Consider the following 17747-nt stretch of genomic DNA (forward strand, 5'->3'; position numbering starts at 1 on the left):
TTTCTCGGCAGTCTGGGGAATTGATTCTCCAGGGTGAAGATGAAGCCATCAATACCAATCAGATCCCCAACCACAACCAAATTGGTCTGCAGCCTTACACAGTATCGGACAACAAAAGACGCTTTCACTTGAAACACGTTGGCGACAAATGTTACTACTCTGATCTGCGTGACGACATCAGTAATGGGCGCTTGGGTGAAAATGGCATGTATCCTTGGTATTATAGTCACCTGACGCTATGGTGATAAAAGTTATTCATTCGTGGGCTTGGTCTTGAAGATTACAGGGATAAAGTTACAGGAGTTAATGTGATGACAAGTTGTGGGTCTAATTCAGGGCCTCATTGAATAGACGGAATGGATGGAATATGATGAAATCATGCTTAATTCTCGCAAAAGTTTTCCAATTTGTGGGAGAAGTAGCGGGAGATTATACTAGACTGACAGTATTTGTTCAGAGGGAAGCGAGGTTTCGGATGACATTACGGAGTGTTAATTCCTTGTCGCATGTCCTTTTTGAAAATGATATAACAGGTTGAAGAAACATGTGACTAATGACCATCAGTAATCCATAGTTCTAGAATTCGTGCAAATATAGGAGAGAAACTAAGCCGGAGAAAAAAGCACAGCTCTGCGGTAAAAACGAACATTTGTTTGTTTATCACAGCATTCTCATCTCTAAACGCTATCTCTTCAGGCACAGTCAGGAATTGGAACAAAAATATCCCCACTTCCTTTGTTGACAAAAGAAGAGAAAAAGAGACAGCATAGGGGCAATTGCTGGCAGAGAAGGAACAGGCACTAAGCTGTTGTTGATAAAACTTGGACTAGGTAAAAATTGTTGGTACTGCCACAATCTGATTTGCATTAGACCAAGAATTAATAAAGACTTGTCTTTATCAATTCTCGATTAGACTATTGCTGCATGTATAAAATCTTGTCCAAGTCAGATTTACCTTTACTCCTGTTGAAACACACTCTCCCCTCTCCCAAGGTTGAAGCACTGAGATCTACAAGAGCCTTAGCCTTTCCAAACATGACTCAAAATGCATCGCTTTCAAACGAGTTCCACTCGCGATTCCAAGGGATTGATTACGACACTGAACACGATAGTCATCCTGGGCCGCATTAACCGAGTGATCTCAATCAATCTCGGTATCTTAATGGAGTCGACGATGATGTCATCCATGAAGACTTGAATCGGCTTGAGGAAGACGAGCCCCTTACAGATCGTACTATAGATTTCAAATGTCAGAAGGAGCTGAGCAAGAATTCAACGGCAGAGGACGGGAGAAAGCAGTTGATGCAAAGACGTCTCAATTACAAGTGACTTGGCATTCCCATTGGTCTTGACATCAAATACATGGTTGGAAACTGCATGTCATCTTGGGCGACATTATCAAGTCAAATACCTCATACAAGACATTTTGAATTGCACTCCTGGATAAGGGGTCTCTGGCAGTGGTTAAAGGTGTATATGCCGTTCATAATAACTTATGGTCCAGGAAAATAGAAATGCAGTAATACATTATGCCGTAGTGTATGAATTAGCTAAAAGTTGGTAGTACCATGTGTTTATATATCTGTCTACACCACGACAATGCTGATATTCATATTAAGTATGTACGAAATTTCAAATTCAATTACAGATTTCAAACACATAACGAATGGCCAAGATATTTTGAATGGCACTCCTCAGGATAACGAGTCCCTATCGGTGGTTAACTGGTTTATGCATGAAAACGTAGCAAGTTCAATCAAGGATTAAAATGAAACACAATATTCTGCCGCCGACTCAGGCAGCAAGAGGAGTTAGTGCCAGTGTCTGAAGGCTAGAAAAATCCCCAGTGTGAAGTCACTGAAGTCAGGAGTTGGGGGCTGACCTCTACTGGCCACCAGAAATGAAACTGGTTTGATTCTGGATTCAATTGAATGCATGAGGCAGCCTAATGTGCCACTGATTCAGCCAGGCTTGGAGTCATCTATAGCCAATCAGCTGGCATTTTTTGAGTCACATGATGAGGCTAACTTGGACAAGGATGGGTTAAAGTGGCACCAAAAGATGCCACGGACCGCCAGGCTCACTGATATCCAAGCAATCAACCCGTCTTCTCTGCTTTCCTTCAAATCTACATGTAACACTAAAGCCAATAACTGCAATTTTCCATGCAAAAACCTTGTGCTAAACTCCACTTGCCGATGACAAATTGCAAGAATAATCCTGCACCCACCTCACGTTCCTACTAATGTACCTCCAACACTATTTCATTAGAGCATAACAGGCAATCTGAAAAACTGCTGCAGAAACTCCCATTGACTTTATTAACACACCAACTGTTCCATCTGTTGTCTACGATTTCAGATAAGAATCTTTTGCAAAAATGTAGCTTTTAGCTTTTTTGCCACATATCATATTTTTGCTGTAACGAGAGGCACCAATTCAGGGAATTTTGCAATTCGCACATTTTTTAACATAAAGTGCTGTACGTTTCACTACGTGTGTTACACAGCTAAATCTCGTTTTTTCAAAAGAAACTTCCCGATCAAGCTAATCAAATGCTGTATATCACAATGGCACAGTTGAATCGTGGAGTTTTGAGGGGTTTGCAACACGGTGAGTAAAGATATTGGTTTACCTTTGCAACAATAGAATGAGGCCCTACCATTACAGTGTTGGAGGGGTACACTTGGATAAAAATATCAAATGCGGGCCTTACGCCCCTCAAAATGAACTAATCTTTTGTATGTTTCTTTTGTGTTGTCATTTCCTCTCCAGGTAAGCACGTACTTTTCTTAGGCAATATATCTTTAGCCACTGTGGTCACCCGAATTGGCAACAACTCATGACTGGTAATGTGATTGAATTTCTCACTTCCCACACTGTTCACTTAGACATGAAATTGGTCAAGAAATGGCAAGCAACCAGAATTGGCCAAATGGGTTTGGCATCCTTGCCTGACTGGTAATGCTACGGAATTTCTCACTTCCCACACTGTTCAATTTAAACATGAAACTGGTCAAGAATTGGCAAGCCACAGACAAGCTTGGAATATTTTCTTCTCATCTTCTTCTTTTGTACAGATGTAGTCTAGGAGTTTGATTTATTGGCCACCAGCCCAGCCCCTTCCTGTAGGAGGCTAGGGAGGATGAGACAACTGTACTCTTGGGCAGTTTGTTCCAGAGCCTGACCGGCATCACTCTCACATTGTGGCTGAAGATATGTAAGGGAGTGGCTCTGTCTCAACTTCCCAAGGGATAACGTCAAGTAATTTTGTACGTTTATTGCTGGCTGCGCCTCTCCTGTTCCCATCTGAAAGAATAGACAGAAGCTTAAATTTCATCCAGGGCTGGTAAGCTCTGATTCAAATCCACATGACACCTTATGACACATCTTGACGAGAAAATAAGATAATAACCCTCTGGAGGTCACATGTGTCGCAAGGATGCATGCCTTGCCCTCTAAATACCACTAAGTATAATCTCAACCTCCCGAGAGCCCGACACACATCAGTTTAGTGACACTTGGAGCTCCAGCGGGGACGGCAGGTTAATCACCTTTGTGCGATGATACAGCCCTGGTGTGGAATGCTTGCCGGTTCTCAGTTGGTGTCAGCCAGTTTGAAATATCTTTAGACGTTGAACAAATTGTGGAAATTGAGTTTGTATCCAAGTGTGCGATTTCAAGCTGCAAATTGGCTTGAGTGGGTGTTAATGGTGAAGTGTAATTCAAGGGGCTAACTTAAGTCTGGTAATCCACTCAACATGCTCAAGCAGTCATCCAAGTTCGGTTGCGAGGAGCCGGAACTAAGCCACAGATAAGTACAAAAGCCCAGTAGGTTTATTTTAGCCCAAGTGGAATATTCAAACCTCAATCCGTTTGCGAAAGTCTGTTTGATGTTTTCTTACTCGAAAAATGACTTACTTTACTATTGAAGTTAACAGTGTCACGTGACACTCCTACTCCACCCTCAAGTCCCAGATGGCCTCTCTTACTGAACTCCCTGGCTTGATCCCTAGTGTAATTACTCTAGTCATGTCTCTTCAGCTGCCTTACTCCACAAAGGCGCAGAAATGGGTACGGTCGGATATGCTCAGATTGTAGTGCTGATTGAGTTGTACTTCAAGGTTTCAGGATAGACTGGTGTCACACTGTCAGATCCTGTTGATATCAGACTACTAACTTTGAGTTTCAGATGTCTGTTAGATACTCAAACCTGCACTACTCAGTCTTGGTAAGTACTTTTAAATCTAAACATGATAGGGGCTAAAACATTTCAAATTATGAGGGGATTTTTTCAGAAATGGGAGGTACTTATCTACATGTATAAGCTTTTGAAATCATATGTACTTGAACCTTCACGGGAGGTGGGCTTTTTTTGGTGCTTGAATGAGCTGATCGAAAAATGGAAAGTGGTGGTTCAAAGCATCAAGATTCAGATTCTGGAATCAAGTCAGGATCTTTTTTCACAATGGGCCGTTCAAAAATTAGAGGAATTTTAACCAGGGTCTGCTTGCTCAATCAGCATTAGAGACAAATGCCGGTCTTAGTTCAACTAAGCATTATCTATAAATGTAGCAGTAGGACTTAATACTGCAAACAAAGACTTAGCAACCGGGCCGGCATATTGCTTCTGGCTGCTTCCTGTTAATTCAAAGCCCAGGACAAGAAATCTAATATCTCCAATTAACATGCCGTGTCTCCTGTAACAGGAAACCTGGAAATAAACATGATATTGTAATGATGAAATTGGTAAGGTAGGCATCATTACTGTCAGTGCTGAGTCAGGTATCCTCAGGTTCTTTGGATCAAGTAACCTTGGACCCTCTCCTTTGTGGTTCTTCTAACAACAATCACCCATCTGGCCACAACGCTAAATCCTTTGTTGCAGTGGGGATATATGGACTGCATTTTGTTTCATTCTAATCGAGAGGGGCTATGGGGATGAGATTTGGGGTACCTGGGAATGAGGGGGACTTAGTCCCTCTCAAACCATGACTTCGTCATATTGATAAATTAGTCCATGTTGCCACCAGACGACGATTGTAACGAGGCCCTGCAGGTGGCAGAGTGAATCGGCCAAAATAGTTCTCAAAAGAATGTTTAAAGCTGATCTTAAAATTTAAATGGCCATTTTGAAAAATTTGCACTGAAGTATGAGTCGACTTACTTCAAGAATTGAGTTGAAGTTGTGAGTGCATCTTGTTTCATGTGACTTCATTAGTCTGTGTGCACCACCTGGATTCAAATCTCAAGCACTCCCCAAATGAGTGATTGAAATTGCTCCGCTCTGTAATTCAAATCACATCCGACAATAATCGCTTGTTGCGGTGGTCATCGCAGGTCTAGCGAACTGCGAGTCAATATCAAATCCAGCAATTGTGGGTTATACTCGCGGATTAGAGATTCTTTTGTCACACATAGCAGCCATCATAATCACAGGTAGCCGTGATTCAGAAGCGGCACTTTGCTCTAAGCGCACAAATTTGATATTGTTGTTACATTTCCTTTTATCTTCTTCCCCAAAGTGATCGAATTCAACCACAACAAAATAACAATGCCAATCATTGTCTTTGAACCTATTCAAAAGGAAATACGACACATCAACACGTGACTTGCTCACTTCGTGCCCGTGGACAGGTGTTTGGCGAACAAGTAAAAAGCCTCCTTCTTGGATTATTGGCAATCGTGATCGGAATGGATAGGAAAAACGCATCCAATAAGAGTTGTAAATAATATATCCGCAGTTGTCTCGAGTGGGGGTGTATGAGATGAACAAGTGGGCTCGCTTCTAAGTAAGACACAAGGTATTTTCTTAAGTGTGCCAGTTTCTAAGTAATGTCTTTGCATAAGTGTGCCAGTTTCTAAGTATGGTCTCTGAATAAGTAGGCCATGCAGTTTCTGAATAAGGTTTCTGAATAACATGGACAGTTTGAATAACTGGGCCAAGTCCTTTCATGTGTTGGCCAGTTTCTAAGTAAGGTCTTTGAATAAATGGATCGAAAAATCCAAGATGGCATCTGCCTTAGGCCAGACAGATGACAGTGGTGAATTTTCTTTACAAGTTTGAACTTTAGTTTAGAATTTTTTGCTGAATGATGAGTGAATTTATTGTGAGATTTTAAAATTCTTGTAAGGTATGACATCAATCAGGTGTTTTCACTCATTTGTCAGATCTTCAGTAAAATTTGACAATTTCAAGTCTGTTCCTTTCCATTTCTAGGACTATAGAAACCACCAGACTCGAACAATGGGTGTGCTGGTGAGGATTAGGATGGAATAATGATCACATTATGGCCATACAAGACAAGACTCAATTTGATATATACGGCGTTATGCGATAAGACATTCAACATGATGCATATTAAGGCCCCGTGGGAACTGCTCCGATGTTGTTGTAGTTGGTTGTAAGTAATGGCCCCTTTCCCACTTAACGGTTTGGCAATGAAACATGATATAGGGGGGGATGGGGGTGCACTGGTGATTCTGATGCATATGTTTTGTGATGTGTTTGCCAAATGGCCTGGTCTCCTGACGAACGCAAAATGCTCCAAGATACATTTGTTAATAAAAACACACCAGTTGAGAATCTTATCTCCACGAGACTCATTAACGCTAATTATTGGACTCCATGGGATGTTTAAAAGAAGCCCCAAAGATATGCACAGTATTCAAAGCTATTTTTTTAAACACAACTAACTAGTGGATGCTGGTGTATTGTGTATTAGATATCCGTGGGAAAACATCTTTGTGTTTCAGGTGTTTTAAAGATGCTTTTTTCAGGACTTTTGATCGAAATCCATTATCTGTAGGTAAAGAAACAAAAATTTGGGACCAATATCAATGAATTTACAGTACCAGTTGATTCCAGTTTTGTCAATGTCTGGTGTAGTAAATAAGTTTCCGTGGCTCAACTGCGTATTCCCGTGAAAAGTAGGAGATTCGGGGCAAAAATTCTTTGAAAAACCTGGCATTCAGTAGTGACGAGAAACTGTACAATTGTAAGATGGCAATTGTTTAATTCCTGCAGTTGAAGATGCGATGCCCTCTACTACACCAATGGCTTGATCTCATGATATTTTTTATTTCAATTAGTCTCATTTCTTCTAAAAAGCCTCCATTAGTGAACAGATATTTATTTTTCATGTCCATTTGTGTTTCCAAATAGGGAGTGTACATTGTGTATATTTGTCTTGTGCCTCAGGCCTAGCGGTTAATTAGTTCCATAGTGTTCTAACAGTCCCGAACTGGAGCCAAGACCATTTAAGTACAAGGGTAATTTTCACAAAACCTATGAACATGACCATTCGTTGGAAAGCACTCTGTGAGCACTACCTAATGGGTCCAAACGTGTTACGATAGATTCCATTTTGGGGTATGTGCAATCATCCTAAATCTTTTCCATAATAATCAGGTTCAAACGCGATTACTCATCAAGAAAGTCTCAAGTAAAACTCGTCAATACCAATCAGGGCACCATCGTTTCATTTCTTGTTCAACTCGAGTTCGATGACCTATCGATCAATTAATCTTGTCTTCTCGTGTGACTGAAAATATTTGTCGGGTATGTTGAGTAACTTGATTGTGATTGATCATATATTGATCAGTTTTCTCAAAGAGGGGGGACTATATTTTCATGTTGGTCCCTCAGTGTATCGTACGAGTTGGCAGGTACACGTTAGGAAAATACCACCATGCTTACCATGACAATATGTAATGTCATAAGACCAGCTAAGAGGCTGCTGTGGGTAAAAGTGCTTGGTTTAGATACCATGCCATAGGCCCAAATTTGACTCTGGTTGAGAACAATGAATTATATACCAGAAGAAAGAACAAGATCTCTTTTTTCAAATACAAAAAATTTTTTTGTGATACCTTCTTCATTCACTTTTCAAAAACAAAAACGTAGGTTTTTGGGTTTTTTTGCGATTTTCGCCAAAAAGCTTAGAAAAACAGCGTTTCTTTTGTATTTTGTAACAGTTTTCTCAATAAATTGATCAATATTTCACTTCCACAATGTCTTATTGCTTTGTTTTTGTTTCGTCATATTGAAAAGAACAATGCCCAGTAGTGACATCTATCGTAATCTGGAATAAACACCAAAAGACGAGATATCTCGTAATCTGGAATAAACACCAAAAGACGAGATATCTCGTCTTCGGCAGGTAGCTTTTTTCTTTCGAAAGACGAGATATCTCGTCTTTGGCAGGCAAAGAGTTAAAAGAACCTCAAAGAATTTATGTACATATATAGCACATGTTTTAAAAACACACATTAACACATCAAAATTTCCATTTAAATTACTCTCAAAACCAGTGACACGATTCGTTTTGCCCCACAACAATATTGTAACGACTGCAGGGTATATCAATTTGCATATTAAAAATCGTAATTACGCTCAAAGTACAGTAGAACCCCCCTTAGCGGACACCTCTCTATTAAGGACACCCTCTCTATTAAGGACACTAGTTTTGGTCCCAAATTGGTTGTTTCCATTCAATTTGACCTCTCTAATCAGGACACCTCTCTATTAAGGACAGCACTTGTCAGTCCCAAGGGTGTCCTTAATACAGAGGTTCTACTGTAATTGCTTTTTGTCTTGAGTCTTATCTATTAGAGTGAGTAAAAGGTCATTATGTGATTGATGCAAAGAATGTCACAAAACAGTGAATTTGAAGAAATATTTCAAATTCGCCAATTTGGAGGCAAAAGGCTTTATGAATTTTTCCAATCCTTCTTTTTATGCATTTGACTTTTTTTGATATAGGTGTCCTTTTTTTCTACAACCTAGTGGCAAAAACATTTAGGTGCAGAGAGGTGAGCACCCTATTCTTTGAAGAGCATCTCTAAACTGACACAGCAAAATGAGGTGCATGAGCCTAAATGAGACCAGGAATAATGGAAGAAACTAACGTTCTCAAATCTTACAAAAGGCCGACAACAGTGAAATGAACAACCAGTCCATCTCAACCTGCCAAGTTTAGAGCAACATGCACCTGGTCTTGCTGTGAAGGGTCGCATCTCTGAATCTGACCAGGCATTTTGGTGAATGGACCCTGGCTCTTAAAACGTCCCGGGCCCCCCACCTTTCTCAAGGGTCCCGTCCCTTTCTCAATTTCAGGCACTTAGATCCACCCCTATAAATCCTTGGATGAAAATTATTACCAATCTTGAAGGCTGCAAAAAACATATAGCAGTAAAAAGAAAAAACACATCAAGAGATCTCACCTCCTACCGTATCCCCATCATGCTTGGCAAACGCCGTAATATTTTTATCCATTTCTGAATCATCCACTTCTGCTTCTGTCTCGTTACCACGAGCCTCTGTAACAGTATCCACTAAAACTGCCCCAGCCGTCGATTTTAAGCATTCCTCTGTACTCCCTATTCGTGTCTGCTCCGAATTGCCATTGACCCGCACCTGGTCAGGTGACACGGTACTCCCCAAGATCGTATATTGCGCTAACTCGTCAAAAACCATAAAAATCTGTATCCGTTTAGTCCCATTTTCGTCCGTCTCATATTTTCCAATCCTAGAAAGCGTGAAGCAGCTCTGTTTGTTTTCTGCTGAAATCACCCCCAACGCTTCAAATCCTTCAATAATTTTTTCCACGTGTTTCCGCTGATTTGCTGTCACTTCGTACGTGAAATTTTGTTGTTTTGGTTCGTTTCTAACCGATACACTCTCATTCGTCGTTGGCGCCTGTCCGTCGGACGATTCTTCTTTGATGGAATTGCAAGATGTGGTTGCTATGGAAACGATGATAATAATCCCGAGCCTCATTGTGACAGTGCTACCGGTTACCCTGTAATGAAAAAGACAGATAACAGTATAAGAACTTAATCAGCAAATTTCAACTAATGTGATTAACTTGTTTGACTTATTGTAACAATGGATAACAAGTCGTGACATTTTAACCCATTCTCGGTCAAGGTCATTTTGGTGAAATATCAAGAAGGAGATAAAAACTCATAATTCTTTTCCTAAAGTTCGAAAGGTATCGAGATCTACTATTTGACTTATTGTTACTATGGATGACAAATCGTGACATTTTAACTCATTCTGGGTCAAGGGCATTTTGGTTAATTGTGGAAAAAGTGGTGAAAACTCTATAAAGTTCTATAGATATTGAGAGCTACTGAAGCGAATGTACGTACATGTGAGCTACTTGACAATTTTACCTTGCCTCCAGGTTACCCCTTACTGGTAACTGACAATGTTACTTTTACCCCTCTGTCAAAGCACACCCCACCCAACATGCCCAATGGGCTGTCGGAGTGGCACTGTGTGGAAACATCTGTAACATATGAATATGTATCAGGTGCACTAGCTGGTAGCAGCCAATAGGAACATCCTGGGCCATCTCATGCCAGGCTCTGTTATGTAATTCTATGAGATGAACCAAGGGGTACTTTCTGTAGGGAGGGAGATGAGCCCTGGGGCTGGTCGAGTATAGTCGAGCAAAGGAAGCAAGAGGAAATAAAGAATATAAAGGATATAATACATATTCATATGTTACACATCAGTGCCTCTCACCTCTGAGGTCCCGGGTTTGATTCTTGGGTATTCCCGGTACACTCATGTGATAGAGAGGTTGACTCTCTTTGACAGCGAAGGAGTCCTCCGGGGTCACCGGTTTCCTCCCACTTACAAGGTAGTCCCCCGAGCTTATAATGTCCAAGTTAAGGCTCAGCTCTCAACTCAATTTTTTGAAACACACCCCACCCCATAACATCATTTACCTTACTGTGGGTATACCCATGGCCTTGATGGAGTCCATTAGGTCGAAAACACATTATATGTTTTAAAATTCTAAATGGCTTTTAGGATGACACATGGATAATGGAAAGAAAAGCTTTTAAGAATTTTCCACAGTCTTTCAAATTTAAGTAGTTGCTTTTACCAACAGCAACCAGCTGCCAACAAAATGTTGATAAAGCCTGTTATGAAGAAACATGCTGTTTGTCAGCATGTTCCTATAGCTTTCCAAACCCTTGAAGAGGGGTTGGCACGAATGACAATTATATAAGTTTGCTGAATTTTTTTAAAGCACATTATGTGGTAATGGCATAATCTAGCATTACAAGACACAGGTGTCCCGCAAACAAGCCATTTTCATCGCTACTTCCCGCGATCAAAATTGCATGCAGCAAAAATGTCTTGTTTGCTGGCTAATACATGAACCAATGCAACTGCTAATGAAAAGAACCTTTGCCATATAAAACATATTAAGTTGTTCCAATTAAGTAAAATTGGTCAAGTGACTCTGTAGAGACATCTGGGAGACACCCAATGAACCACGGCCTTGCGCTCCAACATCACTCCTTATCGGATTGATACACTGTATACTAGTTGTATCAAAGTTGAAGAGATGGCAGTGGAGCATGCACTGAACTGTCCTTCGTTCTAGCTTGTCTCGACCCTGGTGCTGAACTTGCGTAGCGTCTGTTCAATAAGTTCAATCAGGCATGCTGGGATATCCATCCTACAGATGGCATGAGTCACATCCTGAGGATTGAAATGAGAATGTGCCAATTGCTTGACTGGCGATATTAAACTTCTGTTGAACATTACCCTGCTTGGAGAAGTCGCAGTGCTGCCGGAAGCCATTTCTAAATGAAAACAACGTCACACCCAAGCTGTCGATCATCCGATATGCTTTCAATAACAATGAAACTGTTACACAGTCACTTCTTCTTGAAAATGTTTTAGAAAACTATAATTCCGCATCAATGTAAAAGTTGAAATCAAACCATGCAAAAAATATCAGAGTGAAAAGTTATGGGAATGGTTCATTACCTCTCAACCTGAATCAGAATAAATCAGCTGAAAAAGTGAAGCTCTATCACAGATTAAGATATCAGTGATTCAGGTCTTGAATTTGCATCAGTCCCTAAGGTTCGTTTAACACATCCGCATCTCAAAGTGGTAAAACATTTCTTCTCTATTCAGATGTCTCTTTGCTTCGTTAGACATGTATGCTGTTAACCCCCCAGGCTATGAGTCTCAGATTGAAATGTTTTTTCATCTGTGGCACTTGCTTATGTCCCTACAAAATGGCAAAGTTGAACTTTGTATTCAGTCAATTATTACACATTTGGAAATGTTCAAACTCAAGTTCAGTTTGTCGATATTTGCCCTCCAGCAAGTAACCAGATGACCACCAATTTGAAATTACTGGTGACATTTAGAGCAGAATTTTGAGATTGTGGAATCTCTAAAGCGGTCAACCAAGTAATGGCTAAAAGTTCCTTTTTTGACCAGTGTGCATTTGTCACGTTTTCCCACACTAAACCTATTGGATCCTTTTAGCCGCACTAGCCTCAACAAACCTAATCAATTCTCGATATCAAAACAAGCATTTCAATGGCGCAAATTGGAGGATTTCCCCCTACCGCATTTGAAATGAATGAGGTATAATCACACTTGTAGTTCCTCCTTTTGAACAGATTCTGATCCAATTTAGCTGTATTTGATTGACATAAAGCAACAATTGATACTGGACCGTGAGTTGATGAGGACATCAAAAAGCATTCTTAGTTGTGTTCAGTGATTTGGTGGTGCTCTGATTAGCATGGTTTGACCAATATTTGAAAGAAGTAGGATTGTGAGGAATCCAAAGATAATGGGATGTTGCACTGCCCTGTACATCAGGTTTGCAGACTGGATGCAAATTAGGTTTTATTGAGAATGATATGCTTCACAATCAGCATGCAAATTGGCCTACAACAAGGCACAATAACTATTGAAGACCGTACGCAATTTTGGCTAACCTTTGCAGTCAGCAAGCATATTAGGTCACCTTTGTATAACAATGTCTATGGCCTAGATTTTTCCACTTCTTAAAAGATACTGACAAGGATGACACCTCCCTTAAAGCCAGGATGCACCTGCTGAAAATCGCAGGAATTAGTTGTTTATGAGTTCTCAGGAGAGCCACTACTGCACCAAATTCATATCACTTTCATCTAAATTTACTTGCCGGGCTATGGCATATTACATCATAGTTTGTCAATGCCTACATTGTCCCTTTTAGACATGAAATCTCCCTTATCACTGACAGTGTTGCACAGTTATACAAACACGCAATATTTTTCTGGTAATAAGAGTCTGCAATGTGGCTATGACCTATTCTTGCTAAGATGATTCACTATGATTAGGTGACACAGGGATTAATCAGATCTGATATGTTCCTTAATTTGCACATGATACCACCATGGGGGCTTTAATGAACCGTCGACAGATGTGGTACGAGTTTGATATAAATGTTGTCCTCAGAGGCTTGGAACAGGATTGGTCATGAACAGATCTCATTTTTGAGGATGGAATTTCAAACATCTTCTTATCTGTGACATCATACTATAGACACCTTACCCTGAAAAGTCCAAACGTACAGTAATTCTGAAAGCACATGGCATATCTGCAGGCTGTGTAATACAAATATTATGTTAAACTTTTACAATGAATATGCAATGATAACGACTTATGCAACACAATTTTAGCCCTTTCCTTCTTACCTCTCCTCTTTTCCTCTGTTTTGATGTCTCTGATGAAGTACTGGTCATGTGAAATCCCAGTGTGGTGATTCAATTTCATACCAAAATACTGATATACAGATAATGGACTGGCTGGAATCCTTCATTGAACAGATTTAAGCGGGTTAAAAGGCACAACTTTTCAGTTCCTTTTACTCCTCAATTTCATGGCTGTATTTTGCGCTTGGGCAGGTGCCCCCAAATGTCTCCACAAAACCTGTCTTTTATGCAGATTTGGCCCCCCTGAGAGTACTCACCGCACGACCAAAAGGTCAAGGGTACAGTCCCGAGGTTACTGCCCTGAATTTTACCAACCACAAAGGAGTCTAGCTGGCAAGCCTATTGTATATTTTCACCTTAACAACAACTACAATACTGTTTGCCCAATACATTTCCCTCTTTATCATGAGAGTTACAATCACGAGTTGGTATCATTGGACATTATTTACACTCTGGTTATTCTCTTTGTGAGCAGCAGCCATAATGAAATCAGTGGCAAATGTCATTAAGCTAATTAGATCTCCCGTTATCAATTGTAAATAGTGGCATATAAGTACAGGCAGTTAGGGTGATGATGCATGTTCAGGTCAGATGGCACCAGTTCTATAAAGTAGATGCTGGCTGGAGCAATCAACCCTTGTCTAACAAGGTGCAGCAGGAATATTTTTAGTGCCGGTCACCACTGACAATGGCCTGGTGCAATTTTTAATATCTGTCACCTCTGAAGTCTCGGGTTCAATCTCATTCAAGAGTGCACTTGGAAAGTTGAGGCCCAAGTCCATGAGATGCAAATGTTGTTTAAAGCGAACCTCATTACCAGATGAAAATAACATTATTTTGTAGAAATACTCCAATAATTTAACGGAAAAAGTTATCCTTTGCAAGGGCAGGTAAGCTTAACAAGTTGGAAGGCCTCCTTGATTCCCAGCAAACTAGGGAACTCATTCTCTAGGGTGTTGTTCAATAGAGTAAATGAGCACACTTGGCTGGCACTTAGTGGAAACGATATGTCAGGCTTTCATGACGCAGGGTTCTCTATGATAATAATATCATGGTTTGCAAGTACTTGTAAGACCACAACAGCTTTTCAATATCATGCTATCGCTCATAGCTAATTACTTGAAACAGCAGGATCAATTTCTAGTAGAGACAATGCCAGGACCAATATGTGCACAACTAGTCATAGCTAACACTTGATTTTTCAATCTAATTGAACTTCAAGATGTTGACAGTTTGCAGACAGTATCAGATAGGAGCCAAAGAAATCAAAATATTGACAGCTGGTGACTGAGGAAAGGTCTGCTAAGTGACAACATTGATGACTTTTAATACTGTAATGACTTTCTTGTCTGGTTCATCTGGTTCGGGATGGCCAAAGGACCCGCTCCCCCCACACTGACACATCTTCGGATTGATCAGGGCAAAGCTGGTCATGCCCACAACATCACAACATCTGTCAAAGCACAGCAGGGGAACACAAGCTACCTATTCTTGTACAAGTCCTCAAATAAGCGGTTCCATCAATCTGTCTCCATCTCCTTACATCTGCATAGTAGTTTCACTTATCTTTAGATAAAATTTGCTTTTTATAAATCAGACCCCATCATACTATTCACTAAACAATTTAAATCTAAAGCCCATCCTTCAAGAAAAACCCAAGACTACTTTCATCAAATACACCTTGTATGAATACCAATAAATTCCTCTGACAAATTTCTTCCATTAAACCCACTTTGATAAAACATATTCTTGGCGAAAAAAATCATGTTATTGGCGTGTTTGAAGTATCATTCACGATGACGACAGTTCCGTCTAAAAACTTATGCGCTGATGAAGAACAGGGACTGTCACCATTTTTCCGCACCTGTTGTGAATCCTTTGGATTTTTCTCAACATAAACCAATTAGCGAGGGAGAATACACACATGACCTGGCCTGCAATGCCACTTCAGATAAACTCTCGCTGCAGTTTTGTTTTCTAAGCTATTCTGGTCAGCCTCCTGGGGCTTCCAAGAAGCAAATCAAGGCAAGTATAGGGTCTGATGAATAGGGATAAAAACAACAGGTGAGTATTTGCATAATAAGCAATATGCCTGAGTGCCTGCCGAACCTGAAACAAGTTGTCTTAACCACTCATTAAAGGGAACTGGAACCGCCGAGCGATTTATTCAACTTTTCGACTTTCACCGCCCGAGAAAGTCAAACTTCCAACTTCCTATTCGAGTTCAGATTTGTAGCTCCGCCCCCAGTGCCCGAGCATGCGCAGTTCAATTTGTTATTATTGAGAATCATGTGAGAATCACGTGACTCATGCGATCTTTCATTCATGAGTTTTCGTAGTAAATTCCATAGTAGTGACGTCACTCAATGATTGACAGCTAGGCGCCATGTTTCATTCATGCCTCGTTCTGATCACCCGATACGCGGTAAATGAAAACGAGGTCATACGAACTGGCTTGGCGGTTTCAGTTCCCTTTAAGGCTGGGGTTGTGGTGCCAAGTCCATACTCTCTAAACCTCCAACCAGGCAGTAGTAAGAGTGCAACAAAGGTACATTGTAGTTAAAGATGAGCCTGCTAAATATAGCACCTCCCCAGACATGCTTTTATTCGTAGCAGCATTGTTATCGATGTTCATTCTACGAGCTGCAACTTAGCGAAGCTATTGTTCCCAGCAGCAATTTCTCATTGTTCATTCTACAATGTTCTATGAGCTGTGACTCATAAAGACAGGGAAACAAGATGTTAAGAGATATCTTATCTTTGAAGAAAGCAATTTTTTGTTAAGAAAGGGTTTATTAGCAAAGTTGGCAGATTTCCCAATTTGGCTGGGGTAATTCTTTCCTGAAACAACTAAAACTGTTCATTTTACATTTCGGGTGAAAGTAATAAATGGTTACCTATCCTTTTTTGTTGAGAAAGGGCCAATAAACATAGTAAGAACACTTGAAGGCACAGATTCCCACAATGGTCAGGGTGATACCTTCCTGAAATAGCTAATATTGTTGATTTCATATTTTGGCTGAACGAGATAACAGTAACCTAACCTTTTTTGTCGAGAAAGGGAAAAAAGATAAAGTAAGAACACTTGAAGGCTCACATCCCAACAGTGGTCAGGGTCTCATGATCACTTTCTAGAAACAGCTCATATTGTTGATTTCACATTTTGGCTGAAAGAGATAACGGTAACCTATCCTTTTTTGTCGAGAAAGGGAAAAAAGACAAAGTAAGAACACTTGAAGGCTCACATCCCAACAGTGGTCAGGGTCTCATGATCACTTTCTAGAAACAGCTCATATTGTTGATTTCACATTTTGGCTGAAAGAGATAACGGTAACCTATCCTTTTTTGTCGAGAAAGGGAAAAAAGACAAAGTAAGAACACTTGAAGGCTCACATCCCAACAGTGGTCAGGGTCTCATGATCACTTTCTAGAAACAGCTCATATTGTTGATTTCACATTTTGGCTGAAAGTGATAATGGTAACCTATCCTTTTTTGTCGAGAAAGGACCAAAAAACAAAGTCAGAACACTTGAAGGCTCACATCCCAACAGTGGTCAGGGTCTCATGATCACTTTCTAGAAACAGCTCATATTGTTGATTTCACATTTTGGCTGAAAGAGATAATGGTAACCTATCCTTTTTTGTCGAGAAAGGGCAAAAAGACAAAGTAAGAACACTTGAAGGCTCACATCCCAACAGTGGTCAGGGTCTTATGATCACTTTCTAGAAACAGCTCATATTGTTGATTTCCCATTTTGGCTGAAAGTAATAGTGGTAACCTATCCTTTTTTGTCGTGAAAGGGTCAATAAACAAAGTCAGAACTCTTGAAGGCACAGATCCCCACAGTGGTCAGGGTCATACCTACATGAAATGGCTAACATTGTTGATTGGTTAAATGGTAACCTATCCTGTTTTATCAAGAAAGGGTTTATAAGCATAGTCAGATCACTTGAAAGTACAGATACCCAAAATGGTCAGGTTAATACCTTCCTGAAATAGCTATTTTTGTTGATTTTACATTTTGGGCGAAAATCATAAATGGTTACCTATCCTTTTTTGTCAAGAAAGGGTCAATAAACAAAGTCCGAACACTTGAAGGCTCACATCCCAACAGTGGTCAGGGTCTCATGATCACTTTCTAGAAACAGCTCATATTGTTGATTTCACAATTTGGGTGAAAGTAATAATGGTAACCTATCCTTTTTTGTCAAGA

At 40.3% G+C, this 17747-nt stretch overlaps 1 protein-coding gene across 6 annotated transcripts in view; it reads right to left on the reverse strand.

Annotated features, from left to right (window-relative positions):
* The window catches only part of LOC135497387 (uncharacterized), a 123477-nt gene that overhangs the window by 62048 nt on the left and 43682 nt on the right, over positions 1 to 17747 (reverse strand). For all 6 annotated transcript variants that reach the window (XM_064787252.1, XM_064787250.1, XM_064787251.1 and 3 more), the window contains exon 3: positions 9226 to 9803. In XM_064787252.1, coding sequence (XP_064643322.1) covers positions 9226 to 9803 — 578 coding nt within the window. The remainder of the gene's footprint in view (positions 1 to 9225; positions 9804 to 17747) is intronic.

This window comes from Lineus longissimus, chromosome 12 (genome assembly GCF_910592395.1).
Source record: "Lineus longissimus chromosome 12, tnLinLong1.2, whole genome shotgun sequence".
NCBI classification, from domain to species: Eukaryota; Metazoa; Nemertea; class Pilidiophora; order Heteronemertea; family Lineidae; genus Lineus; species Lineus longissimus.